Source organism: Marmota flaviventris, chromosome 14 (genome assembly GCF_047511675.1).
Source record: "Marmota flaviventris isolate mMarFla1 chromosome 14, mMarFla1.hap1, whole genome shotgun sequence".
Taxonomy (NCBI): Eukaryota; Metazoa; Chordata; class Mammalia; order Rodentia; family Sciuridae; genus Marmota; species Marmota flaviventris.
In genome coordinates, this window is record NC_092511.1 from 24,599,101 (window position 1) to 24,618,294 (window position 19,194).

A 19,194-nucleotide genomic window follows, 5' to 3' on the forward strand; every position below is an offset into this window, starting at 1 on the left:
GGGCTGGGGATGTGACTCTGGTTAAAAATCCCTGGGTTCAATCCCCAGTACCAAAAAATAATAATAATAAAGAAAAAAAGAAAGAAAGAAACCCAATTCAAAAATGTACAAAGGAACTTAACAGACATTTCTCCAAAGGTGATATACTAATGGCCAATAAGCATGTGTAAAGATGTTCAATATCCTTAGTTATTAAGAAATACAAGCTGGGGAAGTGGCATATTCCCATGGTAGGAGGATCACTTAATCATTTGAGCCCATGAGTTAAATAGCCTGGGCAAAAAAAGTTGGGGGGCGGGGTGGGGTTGTGGCTCAGTGGTAGAGCGCTTGCCTAGCACGTGTGAGGCCCTGGGTTTGATCCTCAGCACCACATAAAAAATAAATAAAGGTATTATGTCCCACTACAAAAAAAAATTAATATTTTTTTTAAAAGGGGGGGGGACACAAATCAAAACCACAATGATATAACTATGATACAACTTCACACCCATTAGAATAACTATGTGGGATGGGGGAAGAAGGGGAGAGGAGGAAATAACATGTTGCCAAGGATGTGGAAAATCAGAACACTCATGCATTATTAGTAGGAATTTAAAACTGTGTAGATGCCAGTTTGGCAGTCCTCAAAAAGTTAAACAGAATTAATTACCATGTAACACAGCTATTCCAATCCTAGGGGTGTGTGTGTGTGTGTGTGTGTGTGTGTGTGTGTGTATATATATATATATATATATATATATATATATATATATCTCCAAAGGAAGTGGAAAAAAGGCGCTCATTTTACACTCATATTCACAGCAGCATTATTCACAATAGGCAAAAGACAGTTCAAGTGTCCACCAACAGATGAGTGAACAAAATGTGGTTACATACATACAATGGAATATTATTCATTCTTAAAAAGGAATGAAATTCTGATACATGCTATAACATGGATGAGCCCTGAAGACATTCTAAGTTAAATAAACCAGACATGAAAGGACAGTAAGTAGAACGGTGGCTGCCAGGGGCTAGGGTGAGGGGGAATGGGAGTTGATATCTAACCAACACTAATTTTCCAGTGGGGAGGTAAAAAGACTCTGGAGAAGAATGGGGGCAATGACTGCAAACACTGAAGATACTCAATGGGAACAGAACTAAATACACTTAACCATTGTTAACATAGTAAATTTTATGTTATATATATTTTACCATACTAAAAAAAAAAGTGTCTATCATATATCAGGGGCTTTGCCAAATAGATTATGCTAAGAATGTGATTTATGGTGAACTCTCGGTTTCCTTCTTCTGATACCCTGAGCCACACTGTATCAGTGTGACCTATTTTGGAAGAGGGTAAATGGAGACTGAGTAACTAAAGTCAGTCATGTGGATGCACCAGGCCAACATAACTAAATCCCAATAAAAACCTGGATATCAAAAGGTAGATGAGTAACCCTGATTGGCAATACTTGGTATTAGTCACATGCCACTGTGGAAAATTAAGCATAGTCAGCACAACTCCATTGGGAAAGAAACAAGACACTTACATCTGGTTTCTCTTGGACTCCACCATATGTGGATTTTTCTTTTTCTAATTTTAATCCGTGTACTATCTCTGTAGTAAAAAGTATCTTAAGTATAACATCTTTTCTGAGTTCTTTTCATCAAACCTGAGAGTGGTCTCAGTGATCCCTGTCAGAAAAGCATATACCATGTAAATATTAACCTTGAGAAAGCTGTACTAGCCTTAAAATAAAAACAAGAAACACCTTAAAAAAAATAATAATTACCAGATATAAAGGGGTACATACACAATGATAAAGTCAATAAATCAAAAAAAAATCGAATCCCAAGTATGTACGCCAAATAATGGAGAATCAAAATATATGAAATAATCAATAAAACTAAAAAAAAAAAAAAAAACAGACAAGTCCATAATTAAAGCTGGAAATTTCAACATGGCTCTTAGGAACTAATAGAAATAGCAAAAAGGGGTTTGCTAAATGTTAACAAGTTTGGATATGAAATTACCTCTTAAGGCAAAAATAAATAAAATAAAAATCTAAAAAAAAATTAGTAAAAAAGAAAATAAACAGGAATTTAGAAGACTTAAATACAATAATTCAATTCAATACAACTAAGGAAAACATACACAAATGAACATGAACATTCACCAAGTTAGACCATGTAGTGAGCCTTTTAAACAAATATATTGTGAACTGTCAGAGAACAGGGGAGAAAACAGATGCAACATTTCTTAAATCAATTTGACCATAAGCCAGTCACACAAAATATATCTCAAAGTACTACTGTTTCTCACAATACATTGGGAAAAACTATCTGCACCCATTTTTAACATTTCTTCCTACCTCTCCTTGGTGTAATTAACAAACAAAATATGGGAATAAAAAATTCCCTTTCTTGCCGGGCGCAGTGGCAAACACCTGTTATCCCAACAACTGACCAAGCTGAAACAGGAGGATCGAGAGTTCAAAGCCAGCCTCAGCAACTTAGCTGAGAGGCTGGGAATGTGGCTCAGTGGTCGAGTGCTCCTGAGTTCAATCCACAGTACCAAAAAAAAAGAAAGAAAAATCCCTTTCTTTAACTACCAGCCTGGATTAGTTAATCTTATAAAGAACACACGCAAAAGTCCTAAATAATTATCTTAACATATCAACAGCATATGTGAAAGGAAAAGTGATAGGAGATGAAATCACAAAATTAAGCAGATCACAGCACATGAGACCTTGTATCTTGGAAAGAAGTCTAAATGTAATTCTAAATATGATGGGGGAGTTTGAGAAAAGAATACTATTTGATTTACATTTTTTAAAACTTTTCTATGCCTCTGTATAAACAACATAAGGACAATTAGGTGACCAGCAGAAGCTATGGCAGTGACATAAGAAATGGCCAGTCAAGACCACAGTGACAGAGACCAGACTCACACATATCCGTCAAAGAGAAATATCCAGGCAAATCTATATGAATTGTGTTGAGATGCCTTATTTTCTTTTTTGACTCCCAGGACTTCTTGTCCTCCTCCTCACAACATAACTTTTAATCTGCTTCCTTAACAGTATCTCCCTCATCTCCCCAACCTCTTCATGTTGGAAATGTCCTAAGGCTCAGTCACCCAACCTTTTTTTTTTTCCAGCTATTCTCAATCTCTTGGTGATTACATCTAGATACTTGTCTTTATTATACTTGACTATTTTCAAATTTTACATCTCCTATCTAGACCTCTCACCTTAACAACAAGGCTCTCATATCCACTGAACTGTGCAGCAAACATCTCCAACAAACCAAAACTGAGTTTCAAACCTTCCCAGTCAAACTTGTGCCTCTTAAAGTCTTCCCTATTTCAGGTAATAGCAACTCCATCATTGCAATTGCTCAGAGATGAACCTTAAGAAACATCCATGACTTCTTTTATTCATACCCCACACTTCAAATATGTCAACAAACCTTCTTAGTTCTACCTTCAAATTAAATCTGGCAACCAGACACTTCTCACCATTTCCATTGCTACTACTCAGTCCAAGCTGATCATCTCTACTTGATTACTGCTTTCCTCCTCTCTGGGATTCTGCCATTATTACTGCCTTCACCACTTGTCAACCTTAATCTACTTTCAACATAGCAGCCAAGTGATTCTATAAAATCTAAATTAGATCCTATCACCAATTGTTCAAAACCTTCCAATGGCTCTCAATTATTTTCAATGGCCTTTAAGACCTAATACCATCTGATCACAACCCCTTCATGCCAATGCTCCAGTCACTTACCTCTTGACTCATATCACTCTGCCCCATTTTACCTCATTCCAGCTGCCAACGGTCTTAACCTCCTTGCTGTTGCTCAATACTTCATACCTGATCTAGCCTTAGAATCTTTGAATCTGTTATACTCTCTTGCCTAAATTGTCTATACCCAAATGCATGGCTTGATCTTTCACCTACTTCAAGTCTTTACTCAAATATCATCTTAGTGAAGTCTTCCCTTTCTGTGCTACTTAGTACTGCACTTCACCCCTCAGCCCTTCATTCCCTGAAGGACAGCTCTGCTTTGTTATTGTCCACAGCACCTTCCACCATCTTGCATGCTATATATTTTACTTATTTACTTCATTTATTGTCTGTCTCCCCCAATACAATGTAAATTCCAGGAAATTTTGTCTGTTTTATCACCTCCTATAAATACACCTAAACCTTAGATGAAGAAGTCAGTTTGTTCAGTATTGAATCGTTGAATGTTAAATAAAGTGTTTTCTGAAGTGCCAAATTTGTTAGGCTCAATTCAAAATCCTAAACTAGTCTAATTAAATATACCAACTTCTTTGTACTTAAATTATATGAATAACATTAAGCAATTAGGAGTGTTCTAGTTATGTTTTTCCTATTTCACTAATCCAAGATATTTACTTGACAATTATAAAGATGCTCACCACTTCCAAAGAGTTAAAACTTCTTACTCTGGTTTCAGCTAAAAGTCTTGAGTTCACTCACATGCATAACCAGTATGTCTCACAGTATTTACTAGAAGTATGAACAGGTAAAGAACTCTCCACATGTTAGTTTTTCATCTATAAAATGGCAGGGTAAGATGGACCAACGACCTGCCTGCCTCATCTATCCTTCACCTAATCTTAGGATCAATGTGAAATCAAAAATATATGAGAGAGCTGGGGTTGTGACTCAGTGGTAGCACACTCATCTGCATGTGTGAGGCATTGGGTTCCATCCTCAGCACCACATAATAAATAAAGGTATTGTGTGCATCTACAATTTAAAAAATATATATTTTTAAAAAATATATGAGAAAGTGCTTTATAAGCCATAGATGATATGTGAGTGTAAATTAAATGTTCACATTGTACTTTGAGAAAAAAAAAATTGGAACAGAAAAAGTTCAGTGTTTAGGGCAGTATATCTCGCTATACCTCCCTACCACTAACACTAAACTAGTTTTAGAGCCAGTGGCTCTTCTACTTATACAAGTTACTCAACCTCTCTGAGACATTGTTCCCACATTCATAAATGGAGATAATACCAACCCTGCAGCATCCTTTTGAGGATCAGAGGTTATATAGATATATGTGTAGTGTATCCATGCAATGCATTTAGTGAAAGACTTTTGTCATTTTCATCCTTTTCAAATGGAAAAAGTCCAAAAGAAAATTATACAAAAGATAGGAAAGATGATATTTTGACTTGGAAACTGCATATGAAAGAAAAAGAAGGAAAGCAAGAAAGGACTAACAGTAATCAAGAAATAACATCAACAGTTTGCCTACTAAACTTCTTTCCTTCTTGCCTTTCTCCAAGGTAAAATAATAGCATGAAAAGTGAACACACAGAAAATCATATTTCATAACCTAGAAGAATCTACTTTACAACTAAATAATATTTAGTCTTTTCAAAGAAGAATAGTTTTATTAGGCAATTTTTCAATTTCTCACACACCAAGATATTTTGTTTTGATACCTAGAGTTAAAGGTACATGCTCCCCCACAAAATAATAAATTTGTGGTTTTCCAACTAAAGAACTCTGATATAATTTTATTAAATACTTAGAAACACAGCAAAGTAAAAGAAAACTTTTAGTAAAACTAAAAAAAAAAAAAAAAGAAACTACATTAAGCTAAGTATCATATAAATACTTTGAAAATATCCTTTGAAATCTGATTTTGATATATCCTCAATTCAATAACCCCACTGATTATAAGATGTACCATCAATATAAACACCATTTTTCGGGAGTGGGGGGAATCAAAGCTTCACATTAAGTACACACTTTAAAACAGACCAATTTCAGAAACATTAAAATGTAATGTAATACATTTCTCTGGGATTTTGAAAATATTATATTTCTTAATCTATGGCATATTATATTGGTTATGTTAAATCTGTGAATATTTAGTAAGGTGTACACTGGACTTGTATAGTTTTTCTACATGTATGTTCACTTTTACAAAAATGCTTGGCGTAATAAGCCAGGCACAGTGCGTACAGCTAAAATCCCGAGGATTTGGCAGGTTCAAAAAAAGAGGATTCCAAATTCAACATCAGCCTCAGCAACTCAGCAAGACCCTGTCTCAAAATTTAAAAAAAAATTTAAAAGGGTTTGGTTCAGGAATAGAGTGTCCCCAGGTTCAATCCCCAGTACTGAGTAGGAAAGAGGAGTCCTAACATAATGAACTGCTACTTCACTTACAGAGTACATACATACATAGCAATCAATCAGATGAACTAGAAATCTAAACATAAAAAGTTAAAAGGCTCTTAGAAAAAAAAAATAGGAGAGTAACTTCAGAACACTGAGGTAAGTAGAGATGTCATAAATAAAAACAAAAAAGCACTAACTGATAAATTGGACTTCTCTAAAATTAAGAACTAAACACCAAAACACCAAGATTCTGAAAATGTTACTTAAAAAGAAGATATTTAGGATATATATACTGTATCTAATGAACAACTTATATAGCATATAAAAATTTACAAAATTATTTTTAAAATAAACAACCCAACACAAAAAGGCAAAAATCCAATAACCAATAAAGATAGGATCCCTAACATGAAAATTGCTCAACTTCACTAAGAAATACAATGGAAACTATGATGCAATACCACTTTACAACCTTCCACAATAACTAAAAAAAAAAAAGACTAGTTGACAATGTCAAGTGTTGGCAAGGTCCTAGAGCAACTGGAGCTCTCCTCACTGCTGGTAAGACTGGAAATTCATAAAACCACATTGCAAAACACTAGCAGAATCTTAAAACTTGTCCTATGCATAAATGATGACCTATTATACTGCATTTACTTTTTAAAAAATCACATATGTTTACCCCAAAAAAAGTATAAAAACATTCACAACAGAAAAAATATATTTTTTAAAAAATATTCATCAACAGGAGAATGGATAAACTGTAACTTATTCACAAAACAAATACAGCAATGAGAATGAACAAACTACAATATAACATGGACCTCTCTCACAAATGTAATGTTGAGCAAATGAAACCAGAGTATGTACTATATACATGATTCCACTTATATAGATTTCAAAAACAAACAAAATTTTTTCTACAAGGAAAAATATAAGGAATATTGGTGGCAGGTAGAGTTCCAGTAAAAATGTTTCATGACCTAGGTGCTGGCTATGTGAATGTGTTTATTTTGTGAAAACTCATCTAGTTGTGCACTTTTCACATCATTAAAACTCTTATATTAGCTGGTGCTGTCACACATGCCTGCAATCCCAGCTACTTGGGAAGATGAGGCAAGATAACTGAAAGTTTGAGGCCAGACTCTGCAACCAGAGACCCAATGTCAAAATAAAAAGGCTGGGGATATAACTAAGTGACAAAGGTCCTCGGGTTCAATCTCTAGTACCATCAATCAATAAATAAACAAACAAACAAACAGACAGACAAAAATAAATTGAAAATCTTACATTAAATGGATCCTGATCTGGTCATCAGGATGCCTAATTCTTTTCTACCACCTATACTATGCTCAGAGATTTGACTGACGGTGATCCTACATAACCCCTGTTGCTCTTCAGGATTTAAAAATCAACAGCTCTGTGAATATGCTACCAATACCCACCATTTCCGAATTATCTATAATATGACAAGGATTTTTTTTAACATTCATATATTTAAACATTTATCAAATATCTACAGAACTGGGGTTATGGCTCAGGGTAGAGTGTTCACCTAATACGTGTGAGGCCCTGGGTTCGATCCTCAGCACCACATAAAAATAAATAAATAAAATACAGATAATGTGTCCAACTACAACTAAAAAATAAATATTAAAAATATATATCTATTATGTACTAAACCTATACCAAGTATCTAGAGTTTTAAAAACATGGTCCTTGGCTTCAAGGGGAAGCAAGAAGGCATTAGGGTAGATTTCCTGGAGGTACTAACACCTAAGACTTTTGTTTTGTTTGTATCTGGGAATTGAACCCAAAGATGCTCTACCATCTTCAGCTCTTTTCTCTTTTTATTTTAAGACAGGGTCTCACTACATTCCCCAGGCTGTCCTCAAACTTGGAATCCTCCTGCTTGGCCTTCTAAGTAGCAGAGATTATAGGCATGTACTACCAAGTCCAGTTAAGACCTGAGTCTTTAAAAGATGAATAGAAATTATCCTGGCAAAGTCTGTTTCAATAGTGGGGAAAATCTGAGTAACAAGCACAGTGATAAAAAAAAAAAAAAACCAGCATGATGGGCTGGGGATGTGGCTCAAGCGGTAGCGCGCTCGCCTGGCATGCGTGCGGCCCGGGTTCGATCCTCAGCACCACATACAAAAAAGGTGTTGTGTCTGCCAAAAACTAAATAATAAATATTAAAAATTCTCTCTCTCTCTTTAAAAAAAAAAAAAAACAAAACAAAAACAGCATGATATATTTGCTAGATGTTGCTTGAGCATAGTAAAATCAAGAACTTGGATGGGATGGGAAAAGCTATCAAGAAAGAGGAAGATGTAAAGTCATGAAAGGACTTAGACTTTATTCAAGAATAAGACAATATGGATCAGTGAGAAAATGATGAAAGGAATGATAGGGTCAATAGATTATTCAAGCAGCAGTGTAGAGAATGGACTTAACAGGATAGATTGGCAGAAAGAAGTTTAGGTAAGAGGCAGGTGTAACTGTCCTGACAGATGATAAGGGCCTGAAATAATAAAATGAAAGCTACACCAAATCTGGAGAAAAGAGACTACAGATCCGTAACACTACAGGTCACACTCTTAGAACCATTAACCTACAACAGAAGTCAGTAAATTTTTTCTCTAAAGAAACAAATATTAAATATTTCAAACTTTTGTTCCATACATGGTTTCTATTGCATATCTTGTTTTTGTTTGTTCTTTTTGGGAGGGCAGAGTACCAGGAATTGAACTCAGGGGCACTAGACCACTGACTACATCCCCATCCCTATTTGTATTTTACTCAGAGACAAGGTCTCACTGAGTTGCGCAGTGCCTCCAGTTCTGATGCTGGCTTTAAACTCGAGATCCTCCTGTCTCAGCCTCCGGAGCTGCTGGGATAACAGGAATGCACCCAGCTTTTATACTTTAACCCTTTAAAAATTAAACTTAGAGCTGGGGCTGGGGCTCAATGGCAGAGCAAATGAAATGTGTGAGGCACTGGGTTAGATCCTTAGCACTACATACAAAAATTAAATAAAGACACATTGTCCATCTACAACTATAAAAAAAAAATTTTTTTAATTAAACTAGTGAGACATGGTGGGGGGGGGCGGGGAATGGGAGATGTGGGCCACAGTTAAGTTTGCTGATCCTTGCTGCACACTAGCAAAGAAGTAAGGATTAATCTTCCTATGAGATTAATTTTCTTCCTATGAGATTAATCATATTAGTTCTTTACTCTAAAATCTCCATTGGTCCTCACTAAAGTCCAATCCCTACAATGTTTAGCACTCATAGGCTATACTCCAGCTCTAATCTCCTATTCCAGGCTCATGAATTATACCCAGGAGAACCTTCCACTCTTTATTAAATTGAACTAATTACATTTAACTGCCTCTGTATCTTGGTGGTGTTTCCCAACACAATGTTCTTTCCTCCTGCTCCAAACTTGCCCATATACAAAGAACAATTCAAACTGTAACCTTAAAGTCACTCCACCCTCCTCAAAACTCCTAAAAAGCACCATCTAAGCTTCTCTGATATTTAACTGCTGCCTTGAACTATTACTTCCTATGTATAACTATAAATTCCTTGAGGACAGGCAACAATTTCCACTACTCTCTGTCAATGGATCTAGCATAAAACAAGGTATAAGTAAGATGAAGATATATGGGTGTGTGATATATATATACAGACACTTATTCACTGAAATAGCTTCTATTAGTAATTGAATGCTTTAATTCTATAAACATAACCTGAATGCTGCAAGAACCACAGAATGATGATTAATAAATGCATCGCTCTTATTCTTCACGTCTTTAGGACTAGTTTCCTAGAGAAATAACAACACACTCGGGTGCAGTGGTGCAGGCCTGTAATCCCAGCAACTCAAGAGGATCACCAATTCAAGGCTGCTCCAGTCAACTTAGTGAGATCTTGTCTCAACATAAATAAAAGGGACTGAGGATACAGCTCAGTACTAGAGTACCCCTGGATTCAATCCCTTTAAAAAAAAAAAAGAAGAAGAAGCAGCAGCAATAAAAAGAAAAAGAAACAATAACGCAATACATATAAAAGTTTTTCAATAGTCAATGATATTGATACAGGTACAAAGGCACAAAATTAAAGACAGAAGTTATTAGACCAATTCTAAGTTTCCTTACCTATAATTTTACTTCATTTATTTTTAAAATCCAAATTGAGCTTTACAATTAATTTGCTTTAAATGCACCCTCAATTATAAATTTATCACATTTATAAAGTCTCACACATATAGTTTGAATTTAGCAGTAAGATTCTATGACAGTTCACATTACCAAAGTGGCATTACTACATTCACTTAGAATTTAGGGAAATAAGAATATAATTCTCTATGTGAAAGTTTTAAGAAAACAGTCCATTTTAGTTCACTGTTGATAAATAACTATCATCACATAATTTAGCTTGATTAAAGAATTCATCTTATATTGAGAAAATACAGTGAAGCCATCTTTCTAAATACAAAGTGTGAGCTGTGTCCAATTTTACTCCCCAAAGAATGTTCAAGAATCTATAAAAATTCCTCCAGAATACTTACCCACATTCCAATACAAAACAACAAAAAGAGTTTAAAACACTCTTAGAAAGGCATAGAAAACCACAACAGTTATACCGAAAGATGGCCAAGAAAGTGAAAACTAGAACCAGGCTTGTTGGCCCACCTCTACAATCCCAGAGGCTTGGTTCTGCCAGAGGATGGCAAGTTTGAGGCCAGCCTCAGCAACTCAGCAAGGCCCTGAGCAATGCAGTGAGCCCCTATCTTAAAAATAAAAAATAAAAAGAGCTGGGGATGTAGTTTGGGATAAAGTGTCTCTGGGTCCAATTCATAGTACAAAAAAAAAAAAAAAAGTGAAAGCTGAGACTTTTTTGAACTCTTTTTAACTCTTCAAAACACATCGAAGTTATTTACAATTCTGAAAGGCTATTTTTCATCAATAATATTAAAAATTCATTGTAGAGGACATAACCAGAAATCAGGGCCTCCCTTTTTTCAATTCCTGGCTTAGTCTTGGACACATTGCTGAACTTCTCTACATGTTTCCCTATTTACAGAACAAGAATTTAAATGACATTCTCAGGTTGTGAGAATTGTTTAAAGGTTGATGAAGTACTTCAGAAACATAAAGGAAAGCCACTGTAACCATAAAATGTCATACCTGCTTAATGCAAAAACTACAGCTACCTGTTAGCAGTGGGTTCCAAATCCAATCATGACAATTCTTGTCTGTCTTAACAGAGCAAACCTTCAGTGAGTCAGAATGGTGTATGTATTTAATGAACTAGTTTAACAAGCTCACAGAAAAGAATTTCTTTCCAAATCTTTGTTTCCTCAAAACCTGTATCACTATCCAGCCAAGTTATTGGTAAAAAGGAACATGATCCGATTCATGTCAGAAGTTAGGTCTCGTTATTGATAAACCAATACCAAATGACAAAAGACTATCAGAAATCACAGGGAAACTTTCTTTGTTAACATACCAGAAATGTGACCCCTGAAAATAATCCCAGAAAGCAGTGGTTCTAACAAGAGCTTTATTAAAGTCCCTACCCTTTCTTACATAAAGAATTCGAAAAGGTTTTTATAAACAGGGGAGACAAGAAGAAGGAATTTACTCAAAACCTAAACTAATTATTTTAGGTAGTTCCCGCACCTCTCTAGAGCGACTAGAGACTGGAGAGGCTGCTCAGGAAAAGTGCTGATGCCATCTCCAGCTGTCCCTGCATGACAGTAACAATGCAAACACTGACAAAAGAGCTGGGAGGCCACCCAAAGCCCCTGCTTGGCAGTACTTCCTTCCACCCGAGTCCCGACCTACAAAGCGACAAATCCCTGAAAGGCCATCCTCTGACAGGTCTCCCACGCGGAGACCTTCTGTCTAGTCTGGAGCGTGAAAAAGTACAAGCCTTCACTCCCTCCAAGAGCGGGGCACCCTAAAGGTGAGGGGAAATGCTGCCAGTCTTTCTTAAGTGCCAGAGGAAAACGGCCAGGGGACTTCCTCTCGGGCTCAGGGTGAGGAGGCTCCAGCGCGGGCGCACCGAACTCCCTCGCGCGAGGGCGCCCCGCGGACCCGGGCGGGGAGGGCAGGCCGGACGAGGCAGGCGGTCCGCGCTCTCGCTCCAGGCGCCCGGGGCGCGGGGCTCGGCGCCCGCACCCCATCCCTCCCGGTGGCAGCGGCCAGCGCCCGCGAGCGGGAGGAGGCGACTAGTGGACGGGTCCGGAGCACGGCGAGCCTGCTCCTGCCTCGATCCGGGTCCCGGGCGGCAACTCTCCTCTAGCCCCAACTCCGGGGAGCGAGAGGCCGCCGGCCGGACCGCTGCCGCCCGGTGGGGGAGGCGCGAGGCCGGCCTGCCCGCTCCCTCCCCACGCGGTCCGCGCCGGGCGGCCCGTCCGCGCCCTGGTCCCCGCCCGCCGCCGCCGCGGGCCAGGCTGCCGACCTCGGGCGGCCGGGCGCGGGGCCAGGCGGCGGCGGCGGGCGGGCGGCCTGGGGCCCTACCTGAGGCTGTGTACCAGCTCCCGGCGTGACTGGCTTCCCGGCAGACCACTCGGTTGGACATCTTGGTGCCTGTGCCGCCTATGGTGCACGAGGATGAATGAGGAGGCGGCGGCGGCGGCAGGAGCGGCTCCGCGAGGGGACGAGACACCGCGGGCCCAGCCCAGGAGGAGGCGGCAGCGGGGAGGAGATCGGCCCGGCCCAGGAGGAGGAGGAAGAGGAGGCGGCGGCGGTCCAGGAGGAGGAGATGGCAGCCGGGTTGGTGGCGGCCGCAGCAACAATCACCACAAACTCGGGCGACCGCCGGAAGATGGGGCCCACGGCGGCTTCACCGAAGCCCGGAACGCCCTGGCCCGGCCCCGGACTCGCCGCTGCTCCCCAGCCGGGGCTGGTTCCGCTGAGCCGCCCCCACGGCCCCCTCCCCTCCCGGTTGGCCTCCCCGAGCCACCGCCGGTGACCCCACCCCCGTGACTCCGCGCCCGCCCCCTCCCCCCACCCCCCGCGGGGCTCCCCGCACCCACCCCCACCCCCGGCTGGGCCCTCCTGCCCGTCCGCCCGCCCGCTGGCCCCGCCCCGCTCCTCCTCCCGCCGCGCGGCGAGGTTAACGGCGGAAACCAGACAGGCCGGACGGCATCGGGTCCGGTGGCCGGGCGAGGAGGCAGCGGCGGCTGCAGCTCCGCGCACACAAAGCCCAGGGCCGGGGCCTGAACCGGGAAGGCAGACCCGGAGGAGCCAACGCTTCCTTACTCGCCACTCTAACGGGTCCGGCCCACTGAGCATGCCCAGCACCGCTGCCAGGCCCGCGAGGAATCTCAACGTGCACGCTCCGCTCTCCGGGGTTTAGCGCCAGCAGAGGCTGGGGGCAGGGCGCAGGGAGCAGGACGCAGCCGCAAGGCAAGCCCCTTCCCCCAGCCAACTTCCTTAAACCCAGAGACGGCAGAACGCGCAGAAGCGGCTTTCCACCCCAAAAGTCTGGCGGACATTCCCAACCATACCCAGGCGTCCTTAGTGGACTCGAACTCTCAAGGTTTCACCCAGGGATGAAAGTCGGTGGCCATGCCGCGAAGTTGATGTGTAGAAGCAGGCACACGGTAAGGTGTGCCTGCAAATGAAGTTTCTGCTTTCCAGGGTCACCCTTGCCACCTAACCGCGGCTTTGACGCTGTAAAAGTTGATCTTGTTTCATGTTACCTTGATGTAGTTTCATGTCTAATCTCCCTAGCTAAAGTGGGAAGCCATAGACTCTGATATTCCCAACTGTAAAATGGGGATGACACTCAAGGGGTGTACCTAGAATAAGAGTTACTTCATTTAAAGAGCCTGACAGGAAGCTCAGTAGTAAAACATCCTCAGTTCAATCCTCCCCCCGCCACCCGTACAAAAAAAATCCTGAAGGATATAAGGTATACATATAACAAACATTAGTTATGTCACCGTTAACTTACCATCTTATAAATCCCAGTATTCCATATATGTATCAGCACAGAATTACAAATTGGACCTCTAAGAAATTGCTATTGTTATTAAATACACCAGTTCAAAACCAGGAAGACAGTAAGAGAAATTTGCATATCTTCAAAAAAAGATTTGGGCCTAGAATCATAAAATTGTTATACCTTAGATTCACATTTAAATAGGCCTTTGGCAATGTCCAAAATAGAGGACTTGCTGCCTACTATTCAAGTTTAGGTTTCCATAGTGCCATTAATAAGATTTTTTTTTTTTTAATGGCACTATTCTGCCCTTCTCTTTCTCCAGAATCTTTTCAAACTTTAGGGCCCAAGGATTTTATAAGAGATCCCTGTCCTAAAACCTGGTCTAATAATGGTATACTTCTGAATTGCACAGGCTTTTCTACACAGCTATTAAGCTAAAATCTTCACTGAGTATTTGTCTTTATGCAAATTTTACCTTTATTTCACCACTAACCTGCTCAAATATTAAGATACTGTGCAGTCAAAAGATAAAAATGACATACTGAATTAAAACAAATAATTTTTCTTTTAAATGACATACTGAATAGCTAAAGCCAGCTTAGGGACAATCAAAAAAGGAGATGAACTCTAATTCCATGGTGCTCTTTCCAGAGAACCAAAACTCAGTGACACCTGATGAAAAGGTCAACTTTTCATTGTAAATTTCAAGAATAAGGAAACTTTTTTAAGTGCTATTGTGATAGCTCTTGTGGTGGTTTATTACTGATATTGTTTCTATGGTAAAATTGGAGAGGCTGGATACAATGAACAAAGAAAGTTTCATATTTCAAGCCCTTTGAATTAGAACAGGAGATTTGTATCCTGGCTCTGTCATTCATCATCATGTGATCATAGGCATCTAGTAATTCAACCTGCTTTTCAAGCCTTGGTTCTCTCTTCTGTCAAATGCAAACAGCAGTTGAAATCTCACAGCTTGCTATGAGAATCTTATATTAGGGTATGTGTGAACAGTTTTGTTCCTATCATCATCCCTCTCTGCCTAGGCACAACAATCTTAGTTCCAAACTACTAATCTAATTTAAAATTAAGCTTCCTCACTATTAAAATGCTCAACTGAACACTTTTTTATATATATACCTTTATTTCACTTATTTTTATGTATGCTGAGAATCGAACCCAGGGTCTCGCACATGCAAGGCAAGCGCTCTACCGCTGAGCTACAGCCACGGCCCCTGAACACTTCTTTCTTCAAATGATTTTTCTTACTGATCAAATGCTGAACAAAGACCATAATGCCAAATAAAATGAAAGGTTAGAGGATCATCTATTACCTCTCGAATGCTCTCAACTACATCATTATTCCCCATCTACCTTATTCTGGCTACATTATTCAAGCAGACTCTTGAAAGAAATAAATTGAAACGATTCACGTATCCATCTCCCCTAAATTGGTTCATATAATGGAAAATACTTTGTATTCCAAGAGAATCTTATTTGGCAATAGTGTACAATTCTCATGTTATTAACAATTTCCATTACATCCACCTGTAATTTGAGTTTGACATTCCATAAACACTTCATAGTAAGAGCAAAGGAGGAATCTTCATTAATAGTCCTTATGAGGCACAGGCTTCAAGAAATAACTAGCAGTCACAGAACCCAACATTAATGCACTTCTGGAACAGCATATCCAACATTCACTGCAGCAGTTTCTATAAGCAAACAACTGGAATTAACCACAATGTCCATCAATCAGGCTTGTTCAAGGAGACACACATGAAAAGAATGTGGTGGAGGAATATACTGGTATGGGAAGAACTCCAAAACAGTGAAAAAATGAATTGCAAAATAGTATGTATCCTACCATTTGTGTAAAAATGAATACATGTTCCTACACTTGATATACGTGGAATACTTCTAGAAGAAAGCAACAAACTGGTAACAGTAATTGTAGCTATGCCGCAAGGATGGAACGAAGGATTTAACCTTTTCAATGTATATATTTGTGTATCTTTTGAACAACTTTATGCCATATACACATACTACTTATACTAAAAAATACCTTATTTATTGAATTTTTAGGCTTGATTTTTATATGTACATGACAATAATTGATTTTAGACTTTATTTATTCATTGCTTTAGAAGTCCCATACCTCTGAATGCCCTGTAGGTGAGAAAAATATTCTAGAACATTACCACAATATTCCAAACTAATCTGGGTTAAGAGTTTAGCATAGACTATTGTGATTTCAATTAAAACTGATACACTAACCTATCAGTCAACTTTGCCACTTTTGGCTATACAAACCAAATTTATTGACATTTATTAAACACTATATATCTTATACTAGGCTAAGTACTTCATCTACTTAAGTCATTGATGATATGTAATGCTGAGAATCAAACCGAGTGCCTCACACACGGTAAGCAAGCGCTCTGCCACCAAGCCACAAGCCCAGACCCCTAGTACTTTATTTAATGATATCTCACATAAGATGTAAATTTGTTCATTTTCAATGTTTTAGAATGAAAATTTTATATGTAAAACTTTTTTCAAAGTTGTTGTTGCTATTTGGAATTCCCAGCAATTAAATGACCGCAACAAAAGATACAAGCTTTTTTAAAGGCAGGAAGATCACAAATTCAAGGCCTGCGTCATCAACTCAGTAAAACACTGTCTTAAACTTTTTTTTAAAAGGCTGGGAATGTAGTTCACTGATAAAGCATTCTTGGGTTCTATCCCCAATATGAGTAAAGTGAGATAATACAGAATTCCAAAGAACTTAACCCAAAGAAATTATAGAAATCAGAGTATAATCAAGTTAATAGACTAGCATTTTTAACTTTCAAAAAAAATGTGCACAATCTGTGTCACTTATGATTCCCTACTCTGACTCACATTTTCATCTACCAGCCATGTAAGAGGGCTTCTATTGTACACACATAGGGCTGACTGACTTTCCCCCTAAGAAAAAATTTGGGAATACCTGGGAGATAATATAGTATTAAACTGAGTTTAAATCCCTATCCCAAATTTACTTCCTCTGTATTTTGCTAGCAGCTCACATGCTCCTTAGTACCTATTATATGCTAGGGATCATGTAAAATTCTTCTAAATTTAGTGCAAGTTAAACAAACCTGCTTCCTCATCTAAAAATGAAGTATTAAAATCTCTGGATGTGATGGTGCACACCCAGAATTCCAGTAACTCAAGACGCTGAGGCAGGTAGATCACAAGTTTGAAGCCAGTCTGGGCAACTTAGCTAATTCTTTCTCACCAAAAAAATAAGGAGGGCTGGAGATATAGCTCACTGGTAGAGCACCTCTAGGTTCAATCCTCAGCACCTCATGAAAAATGTTAAACCTACCTCTGGGCTAGGGTATACCTCAGTTGTAGAACCTGTGCTTAGCACACATGAGGACCTGGGGTCAATCCCCAGCAGCACAAAAACAAATAAACCTGCTTCAATCCAGGCCAGTGGCACACTCCTATAGTCCTATCTGCTTGGAAGGCAGAGGCAGAAGAATCACAAGTTTGAGGCCAGACTAGACAATTTAGCAAGACCGTGTCTCAAAATAAAATTTAAAAAAGGGTTAAGGATGTAGCCCAGTAGTACAGCACCTCTGGATTCATTCCTTAGTAAACCCCCACACCCGAATTAAACCTACTTCAAACTTCTGGAGGTGATAAATGTTTAAAGCCTTGATATAGTTTCATTAGTGTATATGTATTCTGAAACACATCAAACTGTATCCAATAAATATGTAAAGCTTTTTACAAATCAATAATGCCACAATAAAATATTTTAACAAAATGGGTACAATTTTTTTCTAAAATATTATATCTACCTCATAGGTTGAAGATTTTTTTTTCTCCCCTTTCTGGTACTGGGGATTGAACCCAAGGCACCATGCCTGCTAGACAAGCACCCTACCACTGAGCTATATCCCCAGCCCGGTTTGAGGATTAAATGACAATTCATGTAGAAGAATTTTACATGGTCCCTAGCATATAATAGGTACTAAGGAGCATGTGAGCTGCTAGCAAAATACATGCCTATTGTCGCCCTAACTGAAGAGAATGACAAATTCAAGACTGAGTAACTTAAGCCCTATCTTCAAGATAATTCAATAGAACACTAGAAGTATTGAAACAGTAGGAATAGTAGTATATAACCTGTAGTTCCAAAACTAAAATAATACCTTCTGAGTGGTCCCTAACCAGAGGTATGTATCAGACCGCCTTAAAGAGTTTTCATCAATGGGGCTGTGGTTCTGGCTCAGTGGTAGAGTGCTTGCCTAGCATGTGTTAGACACTGGGTTCAATCCTCAGCACCACATAAAAATAAATAAGTAAAATAAAGGTATTAAAAAAAAAAGTTTTCAACAAGTACAAATTCTATCACAACTGAATCATGCTCTCAAGGCACATATATTTATATATCATATAAATAAATAACCTATAAACCTATATTTACAGGTTTATAAATATATATATATATGTATATATGTATATGTGTGTGTGTGTGTGTGTGTGTGTATATATATATGTGTGTATGTATATATGTATATGTATATATATAAATGTATGTGGACCTTAACATTTCAGCTTGGAGACACAAGACTTCAGAATGCTTCCAATGCAGGGTTTACCTACTTTGGTTGTACTGACACTTTGAACAAAATATTTTGAGAGGTAGAATGGGGATGGCACATGGATTGTCCTGTGTCTTTTAGGATGTTAAGTAGTAATCCTGGCCACTACTTGCAAAATGAATCCCATCTCACTCCAGATATGACAATTAAAAGGTGATATCACCAAATGTCCTAGGAGGTTATTCCCATTTGAGAATACTGCTCTAGTGAATATTTTTCTTGGCTCTCTTCAGACAATTATCTCAGCTACTGAACTATCTCAATTTCTTCACAGGAATGGGGGGGGCACCACTGGCTTTTTTTTTTTTTGCACAGAGAGAATGATATGAAGTAGCACAAGTACTTCTCACTTAGCTATCAGCAACACACTGGTAGAACTGGGTTGAATTCCCATTCAAGCACTTACCAGTAATGAT

The 19,194-nt window shown here is 39.0% G+C and overlaps 1 protein-coding gene across 1 annotated transcript in view; it reads right to left on the minus strand.

Moving 5' to 3' along the window:
- Memo1 (mediator of cell motility 1) overlaps positions 1-13,010 on the minus strand; it is a 111,580-nt gene extending 98,570 nt beyond the window's left edge. The window contains exon 1 of the mRNA XM_027933459.2: positions 12,689-13,010. Coding sequence (XP_027789260.1) covers positions 12,689-12,749 — 61 coding nt within the window. The 5' untranslated portion in view covers positions 12,750-13,010. The remainder of the gene's footprint in view (positions 1-12,688) is intronic.
- Positions 13,011-19,194: the final 6,184 nt, after the last annotated feature.